The sequence below is a fragment of the Medicago truncatula genome, chromosome 5, assembly GCF_003473485.1.
Source record: "Medicago truncatula cultivar Jemalong A17 chromosome 5, MtrunA17r5.0-ANR, whole genome shotgun sequence".
NCBI lineage: Eukaryota > Viridiplantae > Streptophyta > Magnoliopsida > Fabales > Fabaceae > Medicago > Medicago truncatula.
In genome coordinates this window covers 41,766,212-41,777,077 of record NC_053046.1, presented here as the reverse complement: position 1 = coordinate 41,777,077, position 10,866 = coordinate 41,766,212, and the positions used below count along the sequence as shown (strand labels likewise).

The window sequence follows — 10,866 nt, the reverse complement described above, 5'->3', positions numbered from 1 at the left end:
TGTCTCTTTTAATATTAAATCAATAGTTATAACAAAGTGGTGTTTTTATTGAAACAATTTTTAGTTGCTCAAATAACATTCCTCGTAATTGAACTCTTGTAAAATAAAATGAAGATTTATACTCCTTAAAAGCTCCACATAAGAAGATGAATATTTCAATTTCATACTTCGAGGACTCCTGTAAAACGCTTTTCACAGTTTAACTCTTCTATTATTAATGCCATATACTAAACATTGCAAAGTGTTTCTTAAGTAGAGAATGTTAACAACATTCAATTTTTTTAGTGGATGAAATTCATATAGGTCTCATCACTTTATGTAAAACTTGATAAAAGAGTGTTGAAAATAAAATGTTCCGAACATTTCTCTTATTAAGTATATTGGCAACCGAAATGAATCAAAATGGTTGTTGGCATTGTAGTTCTTCTGATTTAGTCTTGAAAATATAAATATTTCAATTTAGTCTCAACTTTGAAAATGTTTTCCAAATTCACTCTTTTTTGTTAAATGTATTGTTGACAATCCTCATCACAAGAGAATAATATAAAACATTTGAAATTGTAAAATAAAGAGGGCATTCCAAAGGTATGGGAAAAGGAAATTTTGTATATTTATCAACAATGGGATTAGAAACCAATTTTTAACTGTGAAATAACTGAATGGGGACTTGGTATCAATCAACATGAAACCTGTGTTTCCAATAAAGTGGTTAACAAATAATCAGATAGATGGGTATAACAGTTCAAATATAAGATGTTCTGTCTTTTCTCATGATCAAGAAATTTAAAGAGTATATAGACAGACTATAGAGCATATAAAAAAAGAGAATGAGAAGATAACGAGACAATGTCTTGACTGATTTTTCCAGACCAACAATAAAAGGAATCATCCATGAGACTAACAGGAAGAAACAAACATAATAGCTGCCACGGCCAGAGCCTTGTGAACGTGCTGAAATTAAAAAATGCATAATCTTCCGTTTTGCTCCCAACATCTTCTTCTTAGTGAAGCCTCAAAGCACACTGCAAATGTCATCATATGAGAAATGCTATTCAAATTTCATTAGGTATGTTCCCGACAAGAAAGACTACAAATAACTAGCCATACTTTGCAAATGCCAAATCTATAGGGCTTTACTTCATAAATCTACCGTTAGTAGTTCACGTGATTTCAATCTACTGTGCTTCATAATGCTATATTGAAGCATGTGCTTGGGGATATAGGTATTTTAAGGATAATTTCAACAAGTTGATTAAGATAAAGTCTAGAGTGGATCCTGAAAATGTGTTCAGGCAGGAATAGAGTATTCCACCACTTCCTTCCGATATGAAAAATGGGAAAGACAAGAAATAGGAAACAAGACACTGCTGCTAGGATATCGGTAGAATGGTGTCGATAAATTTGTTGGGAAAGCTAATTGTGCAGACTCATAAAATAAAGATGGTCAGAGCTCACTCACACCTTAAGATGATGCCGCTCAGTGAAATGTAACTTGACACATGGCAGATGCCCTTGGTAGATTGGAGATTTTTTTCAACCATTCCCCCCGTTGTTCTAGCGAAAAACCACTAATAAGCATTGTCTTCAAAACAAGTCCATTTTGCAAAACATAGCTTGTAAACTCCAGCTCATTTGAATTTCCTAGATATCTTTGAAGGTCAATAAAGGTCAAATGGGATACGAGACATTTAGGAACACTTTTTGGCTTCACCTCCCATCCATATGAAGGTGATGAATCATATGATGGATGCATCTGGCAACAATGGACAACTCACATATAAGATCCAAACAAAAAACACATGCACACAACAAAGCTCTAGACAAACCTTGTCGTTGAATGTTATGAGAGTTTGTAGCACAGGACATTTTTGAAGCATGTCAATCAGAAAACTTGAGTTGAAAGAGAGAAGCCAGAGCTCTAGATAAAGCAAGTGGCAAAATTCTGGAAAATCTAAAACAGGGGCGGCAAATAGCCACTGCTTGTACAAAACAAAATCAAGTGATTAACTGTTTATTAAATAATAATTAATACAAAGCAGCATATAATACAAATTATGAAAACTTCAGTCACCTTTGTTGTTGAACTAAGCAGCTTTAGATGTTTAATTCCAGAGAGAGCTTGGAGAAGACGGAGTACAGGTTCAACAGATTCACTTGTGCTCGGAGAAGACGGAGCTCTATGAGTGGAAAATACATCAAGATGTGCTTCTTCCACATTGTGCAAGTTCCCAACAGAAGCAGCATTAAGAAACATGATATTGGTGAGGCTAAGGTACTTGAGATCAGGAGCGTCTATTTCAAGGTAAGCCCCAACCTCATTCTCAACATCGATTTTTAACCTCTTCAAGGTTGAAGATGACAGCCGAAGTGTGGCCAAAGATTCAGGAGCAAAAGAAATTTCCAGATTTTCGAGAACAGGACAGCCAGAGAGAAGGGCATTCACAGAATTTAAATCCAAATTATACATGTCTAGTAGTTGCAGCAACTTCAGTGACGGTAAGCAAATTTTCGAATTGTCTTGCAATTGCAGAATGATATAGTCATTGAAACTGAAAGTACATTACATGAATGTTATGTCAACATATCATATCTCATTTAAACTAAATCAGAGAACAGCTGAACTGTGCAAATATAAAATTAAATATATTTGTAGTCCCTACTACTATAACCTGTTAACTTGACTGTCATGTGAACTTAATTATCCAGTTCCATGAAGCACAGACTAACAAACTTATATAATGACATTTTTAGAGAATTTGACGATAAAAAACAAAAAGGAATTGTTACCTGAGAGAGACAAGGTTAGGGCAAGAGAAGAGGGAGAGAGGCACCCTGTTGAAGCCGGCGGCGGTAAGCAGAGTAAGATGAAACTCCTCAAGGTTTGGGCCAATGGTGGCATTGATCCACGTATCAATCGAGTGGTTATAGAAGGGATCGAGTTGAACGTGATAGCATGAGAGACAGAACTTCCGAACAACGCGAGATTTGCGGAGAGTGAGGACAGTGTTGACGAAAACGGAGAAGATCAAGAACTGTTCGTCGTTATCGAATTCATAAATTTGGGGGCTGGAACTGTCGCAGAAATCCAAGGCTTCGAGATTCTTCCATAGATTGCGCCATTTGCGAGAAACGAGGGGTGTGGTCTGAACGCAGGTTTTGGTAGGGAGGAAGGAGAGGATGTGATGTAGTAAGGAGTTTGGTAGTTGGTTTATTCTGTCAATGCCGTCATCATCGGAGATTGACTCTGCCGCCTCCGCCATCGGAGTATCCATCGCCTCCTTCTTCCAATGTCCGGGGAGTGTAAGCTTAAACTATAAATATCTAGCCCAATATATTTGAGTGTATAGGTACTCAACCTCTAAAATTTATACTTAAATGAGTTTTTTATTTTTTTAAGAAAAAATATTATTTTTTATAATGTATAATTATAATGATTAAATGTTATTCACTAAAAGCGTCAATGAAATAAAATTGAATTTTTATCGTTCATAATAGACAACTTTGATTATTTTATACGATAATATTTTAAAAATTTACTATGATTCTTACAAAAAATGAATGATGTGTTTTTCTTATGAAATGATATTTTCTAAAATATAAATGCCGACAAATAACTATTTATCTCATAAAATTGATCGTCAATTTATAAATTTAGAAAATAAGAGTATCGGTACACTATAATTTACGAGTGTACCCCAAAACTATATCTGTCTAAATTAATCTATGTTTAATTCTTTTACGTGAATTGGGGAAAAAAATTGAATGAGGAGTAATGTTTAACCAAAAAATCGAACAGACGAACCCGATAACCCAAAAAACGACGAATTTTATAATGGTTATGTTGTGTATACATATGTAACTAGTGGGTTTGTTCGGTTCGAGGGTTTGGACCCGAACCGAACCGACCCTATGCCCACCCCTTTTATCTATGCTTGATCTTTTGCTGCATAAAAATGATTCTCAATTCTGATATTTTTCATAACAAATACGATAGTTATTTTATTATAGACATCAACGAATATGCTCAAGAACATTAGGATGAGATGACTCGAGTCAATTTTAACTTAATTAAGGTTTTGGGTTCAAACTCAAATTTGGACATGTAAAAATGTCAAAACTTTTAGAGAAAGTTTGCCGTTATTTAGATCTCATAAAACTACAAGATAAATCCCTAGTTTACTAAAAAAAACAGCAATGAAAATGTGGACCTGAATTTCCTATTTCGTGACTTACGATGTCCACGCATCAATAAAATCTTTTATCTTAGGTGTCTTATCTTAATGAGAAATGATATTTCTACAACTATTTTTTTACAACTTTTGGGACAACTCTCTCTCTCATACACTCATTATGCCCTTGTTTTTTTTCTCTCTCTCTCTATTGCTTTGATTTTCGTGTCTAGACATACATTTCTTTCTATATTCTTGGTTGTCCCATAAATTGTACAAAAAGTGATTGTTCAAATAACATACCTCTATCTTAATTGATGACTTGTATTTTGACTCTACATAATAAGGTTTAAAACACAAATTGAAATGCTAATAAGTAGATCACAATCATACGGTTTAAATCTACAATATTATAATTGCGTAACAATATTTTCTTATGATACAATTATGTTCAAGAACATGTGATTAAATTTGGGGATTCCAATTACATCTTAAGTTTGGGCATTCCAAGTACTTCTTAAGATTTAGTTTTAAAATTTTGTTTAGAAACATTGAAAATAATTTTAATATTGTAGCATAATTTTTAACAAAACTCAAATAAATGGTAGCACTTTTATAATTAAAATTGAATACTTACCGAAAAATAAAAACCAACCAATCCTACCAATGCAGCTAATTTTAGTCCAATAGCTCGTTTTTAATCGTAAGGTGAAATCATCATGGTAAATATCACCAATATCTTTAATATTAGTGACACACATTATTAGGAACAACGGGCCCATAAAGATATATTCAATTTCTTCGATAATAAATTTTTTCCACATTATCAAGAAAAATCAAATTTTTTATAGGGAGGGTATAAATAGAAATTTTGTGTTATTTGAGGATATATATAGCAAATCTCGTAAAAAGGGCCTAAAATATTATCAGACTTGAGCCAATTGATTGCATAAAATTAACTAACGGAAAATAAAGTTTGTGTTAAGAATAAAAGAGAGATGAGTTTAGGTCTTTCGAATCCTCGATGTTCTCCTAATTGGTATACTGCACCTATTCTTATGAATGATTCTATAATTCCACGATAGTTAACAAAATAGTCCTAATCAATCCCTTGAGTTATGACCCTCTTCTTAAACTACAACCCCTAATTCCTTAGGTGGTCTAATAATCTTCGAAGGTTTAAGCACGTTAACCTAATATCACTAAGAAACGATTATCTATTCCTAGACTAACCATCTTTATTAGAACAATTTAATTAGGTCTAAGTCGAAAGCTATGGTCAGTAGTCATTCGTTCTCACTAAATCATATTTATATTTGATCAGGATATAAAAAGCATTAAGAACAATTGAATTGAATAAAAACTAGATTGTCATTCACAATAAATAGAGTTTCACAGCAACATGGTTCAATTAGGGTTACAAAGAATCATCTCAGACCTAACCTCTAATGGATTTAGCTACTCATAATGGTGTTTACAAATAACATAATCATTAGAGGAATCAATACATACATGAACTGGTAAAAGAGTGAAGAAATCGCCCTCCTAGCCGTCTTGTAGTCTCAAAATCGCACTTTGCTCTCTCCAAATCGTAACCCTTGTCTTTGGAATAGTCTTCAGCTTAAATAGGCACAAAAATTTGCCTAAAATCGTGTCACGTTTTAAGTGAATCGTGACACGTTTTCCTTTGAATCGTAAACAGCTGAATTAGGATTTCCTCAAATCATGTCACGTTTTTGCCATCGTGACACGTTTTCCTCAATGTCGAAAGCATGTTTTGGTCTTCCAAAATCGTGTCACGTTTTTACCAAATCTAGACACGTTTTCTTTCTTTGTATTTTCTTCAGTTTTCTGCTCTTTTTGCTGCATAAGTTGCCTTGTGAACTCCAAATTATGATCAAAATGAATATAAAATTACGTAATGACAATATGTCATCACTAAGAGTGGGGTCAGCTGACCCCAAACCCCACTACCTGCATCCATGCCTGCATAGAAGCCAACGACCTACAGATTTAACAACAAATTATTACTATTGTGGAGATTAGACTGCTTAGAATGAAATGATTCCAACCAAAAACCTCTTGAGGGTACAACACAATAGAAACCTTATAATTATTGACGTAGAATAACAAAAAAAAATACAAAGCATGTGGCAGAAGAAATGTAAAGTGAGGCAAAATAAATAAATAAATTTAGGAAAAATAAAAAATGTTTTGCTTTGATGACAGAACCAGAAATATTGCCAATATATTTTTACAATTATATGGAATTTGATTTCTATCTCCTTAGTCATTAAAGTTTTGGATTGATTTGCCACACTAAGATTAAATTATGCAAGGAGTTCATACGGAACATGTAGAACTTCAAGCTTCTCTAGGTGTTGGATCCCAGAAGGAACCGTCTTGAGGTTGGGGATATGGAATAACTCAAACAATTTTAGAGAATGCAATGCTCCTTTATCGATAACAATTGAATTCACGTTGAGCAAGCCTCCAATGTACAGTTCCTTTAGATTTTGACAACCTCCGTCATGAAAATGTAAGCTTTCGCCTTCATAAGCATTGTAGATGATTGAGAGGGACAACATGTTTAGCATGTTTTCTAGATACTTAATTGGATCATCATTTAAGAAGGAATTTGCTAAATCAAACTTAACAAGATTTTTAAGTTGAGGAACCCACTCTGGAAACTTCTTCAACTTGCCACATAGTTTAAGCTTTCGAAGCATAGGTGGAGGCGAAACCAAATGTAAATCAATGACATCATAAACAAAATCTTGTCCCCATCCTGATACAATGCTTAATTTTTTCAAGTGTCGCATCTCATTCAATGAGGAAGATAAAGCGCTAAAATGTTCTGCCCTCGCATAAAACAAGTTCAACTTCCTTAACTGCCTTAGCTTTCTCAACTCTTTAATTAACTCTATTCCACCCTTACCAATTTTCACTGCACTCAATGTTTGTAGAGATTCCATGCATCCTATAACATCCTTCCATTTAGACAAACACATCTTGTAGCCCATAAGATGGCGTAGCTTTCTAAGTTTGCTAATGTCCTTTGGTATAACGCTACAATAATAAGAAGCCCTTAGATCCAAGGTCTCCAGATTTAGGAGAAGACCAATCCATTTGGGAAGTACATTTTGGTGTTGTTCGGATCTAATCTTGAAGCTTAAATATTTCAAGTGGACCAGACTTCTAAAATGTTTAAAATCAATAATCAATGAGTCATCTTGAAAATCAAGCACCTTCAGTGTCCTGTGCTTTTTCAAGATTCTATTCACCATGGATTCATCTAAATTTTTATTTGTGAAAAGTTGTAGTGACCGAATATGTGAGTTTTCAATACGTGCTATGAAATCACTGGAATTGGTTGTTACTGATAGGCGTCTAAGAGTTCCACTTAAAGATGAATGACCATCTTCATTGAAATGCTTGCAAAAACTTAATTCCTCACACTTTTCATGGATCATCATACGTATCAAATCGTGAACAAAACAACTTTTAGTTTTTCCATCAATTCTAATTGAGGATACTTGCACCAAACTACGACGAATCAACTCAGTTAAATATACTTCAGCAACTTCTTCCAAAGTCTTTCCACTTTCCTCCTTCACAAACCCTTCAGCTATCCACTGTAGAATCACTCTCTTTGATTTAACTTCATAATCTTCTGGATACATTCCAAAATATAACAAACAGGATTTAAGATAAAAAAAGCAAATTATCGTAGCTAAATCCTAAAATCTTTTTTATCCCGATCAAATCGGAATCATTCCTTAGCTCTAAAGTCATATTTTCACTAAATCTCTGCCATTCAAATGCATTTCTCTCCTTTGTAGATAAAAGACCACCAATAGTAACAATTGCTAGTGGTAAGCCCTTGCAAAGTCAAATTGAAATGCCTTCTTGTTGAACAAATCAAATGATTTTTCTTCTGTTAAAGGTTGTAGTTCATGCACTTCAATAAAAGAAAATTTCTTACAATACACTGCAACATCCATACTTCTTGAGGTAATAAATATCTTACTACCATTTTTATTATCACTCATAGCATATTCAATCTCACCTGAGGTAATAAATATCTTACTACCATTTTTATTATCACTCATAGCATATTCAATATCACCCCAAAAACTTTTGTTCCATACATCATCCTTAAAATAGTCTAATGACATTGTAAGTGAAGCCAGCCATATAGACCCAGTTATATTTCAAATCAGTTCTTAGAAACGAATATTTGTTGTTAAATTAGTTCACATAGGTTTCAAATTTATTTTTGTGAATGATCCCATCAATTCTGGCTCCCTGAATAAATGAGTTGATCTCCACAGTTGAATCTGAGAAGAAATCACATGCCTGAGATACAAACTCATTACTGAAAGTTTCTACAAAAATTTGAGTGCAGGTAATCCAATTTGTCCATTTCCAAATCATTAAATAGAACACTAATAAAGGGATGAGCTACCTAATTAGTTTATTTCTCAATTGGTGTGATTGTCTCTATAAATAGGACAATCATGTACACCACTAAGGTACTTGCTATATTTTATCCATTAATCAATATGAACCTTAATGAGTATTCATAGTAATGGACACAAACAGTTTTGGTGAAAAATGATGAAAAAACAAAAATATTGACAGCTGTGGGATTTGAACCCACGCCCTTTCGGACCAGAGCCTAAATCTGGCGCCTTAGACCACTCGGCCAAACTGTCTTGCTATGTTATATTTGTAAGACAAATGATGGGATAGTAACAAACAATATATATTTAATCCCCTCAAGAAAAAAAAATTAATTAAAATATTTTAACTCACGTTCACTTGCTTCTAAATTTCTCAATATTGTATCTATCCAGAATAATTCAATATTGTAAGAAGAATTTTAATTCCTATCCTTCAATATTGTAAGATTTTGTTCTGAGAGAGCAACGTGATTTTCAATAATTGAAGAAGTTCACATAGTTTCTTTCTAGCAACTTTCATTTTGTAAGGATTACTAGTATAGTATTGAGAACAACTGACACACTAAATTATACTCTTCATATTTGGCGCAAAAAACTTGACAGGGCCGCAAGTGCACGGCTATGTCAGTTTTAGTATAAAAAGTATCGTATCTACAGAGACCAAACTAAGAAGTACCGCTTTCTGTTGTTTCTATGTTTATCTAAGGCGAAATCAAAATATTTTGGAATTTGTGCGGAATAAAAAGGTTTTTAATTAATTAATGGACTAGTAGAGACCAAAACGACGGTTTCCGTCGACTTCCATCACTCACGTAAATTATTGCGCTAATTAAATGGTAACGAGAGAATTAAAGCTGCTTGTAGGATTTATCGAACAAGAGACAATGTTTGCTTTCGCAACACATTGTCGGAATTTTTAGACGCGTAACAACCTACTTTCGTAGCGTATAATTACAGGCCTAAAAATTCCTTTTTCTAAATTCAATAAACTCTTAATTAAAAGAAAATAAATGCTTTTGCTTTAACCTTTTCTATTAAAAACTTGATATTTTTTTAAGTTGGATATCGTTTTCGCTCTTTCGATGTGTAAAAGATATCTCGGTATCTCTACTTTCGTAGTAGATTTTTAACAATTACAAAACAGAATTTTTCAAACAATTGTTTAAATCCTCGTTACACTACAAGAAACGCGTAATTTACATGAGCTGCGTCGGACGGAACCTCGTTTTGGACTCAATTTAGACTACTCAGACATAATTAAATTAGACACTAAATTTACTTCTGCTGAATTCATACTAAATAGAAAGCAAATAATAACGTAAGAACGGAACCTGTTATCAGATGGCAACTTAAAAAGAAGTAAAAGAGCAGGTGCGACAATGACCACTGCAACAATCTGAAGCTTTAATTGAGTATAAATTTCCCTCGAACAATCTTTGCCGCAGACTGCTATGTAAGGAACCGTACTGCAAAACTTAAACAAGCATCAACATGATAATAAAAACAAGAATAGGACCAGCCAGGCAAACAAGCAGCACCGGTTGAAAGAACACAATCAGCAGAATTAACTGAATTCAATAACAACGAAATTATGGAACAAGGAAGTAAGCGGCTAACTAATAATATCACTAGAGTAAAACATCACAGCAACTGGACATGAATAAGTAGTTTCTAAAGGCAATGAATTTACACGGCAATGAACACTAAATCAAAAAGCTATGGAATCAAAAGCAATATGTCTTACGGCACCAGCAATAGCACATGAATAATAGGGATTAAAGTAGCTAGCAATCAAACAACTATGAATAATAGTAAAGAGACTCAATGGAAATTGGATGAATAAATAAGAATGAAAGAAACAAAAGCAAATAAATAAATAAGAACAGAGATGCAGAAATTGCAAACAGAAACTTTCAGGGACCAAATTGCACGAAAATGTAAAGATGAATCTGAAATTTATTTCTTCACAAAGTGGTTCGAAAATCTCATACAATTCTGCAGGAACGATTATTGTTTGAATCGGAATTGAATTACTAAGAAATCACAACTTAAGCTAAAAGCGAAAATAAGCTCTATTCTGAAAACGTAAAACTAAAAGCTACTGAAAAAAAAAACGTTTCTGTTACGATTCCATTGTGGCACGATTTTTCCAATGACTTGCTTCAGGAATTTCTTCAAAGTATACCGTGGTGTTTGCTTCACACACACTACAAGAAACACGTGTATTTGCC

General features: G+C 33.5%; 2 protein-coding genes and 1 non-coding gene across 5 annotated transcripts; all 3 read right to left on the bottom strand.

The window, feature by feature from the left end:
- Window positions 1-673: 673 nt before the first annotated feature.
- On the bottom strand, window positions 674-3,325 carry LOC11423762 (F-box/FBD/LRR-repeat protein At4g26340). 3 transcript variants are annotated; one of them, XM_003617513.4, is made up of 5 exons: window positions 2,788-3,325; window positions 2,072-2,549; window positions 1,827-1,976; window positions 1,462-1,753; window positions 674-1,022 (listed from the first exon to the last, which is right to left on the bottom strand). In XM_003617513.4, exons 1-4 carry the CDS (start codon window positions 3,270-3,272, stop codon window positions 1,478-1,480), a joined length of 1,389 nt encoding a protein of 462 aa, XP_003617561.1. In that variant the 5' UTR covers window positions 3,273-3,325; the 3' UTR covers window positions 674-1,022; window positions 1,462-1,477. The 3 variants fall into 3 exon arrangements, with proteins under 3 accessions (XP_003617561.1, XP_024641042.1, XP_024641043.1); XM_024785274.2 differs by lacking the exon at window positions 1,462-1,753; XM_024785275.2 differs by lacking the exons at window positions 1,462-1,753; window positions 1,827-1,976.
- A 3,174-nt stretch (window positions 3,326-6,499) lies between these two features.
- On the bottom strand, window positions 6,500-7,852 carry LOC11435460 (disease resistance protein RPM1). Its single transcript, XM_003617512.2, has one exon. It carries the CDS (start codon window positions 7,850-7,852, stop codon window positions 6,500-6,502), a length of 1,353 nt encoding a protein of 450 aa, XP_003617560.2.
- Window positions 7,853-8,807: 955 nt separating this feature from the next.
- TRNAL-UAG (transfer RNA leucine (anticodon UAG)) lies at window positions 8,808-8,887 on the bottom strand. The gene has a single exon. It is a non-coding gene; the product is annotated as a tRNA-Leu (tRNA).
- Window positions 8,888-10,866: the final 1,979 nt, after the last annotated feature.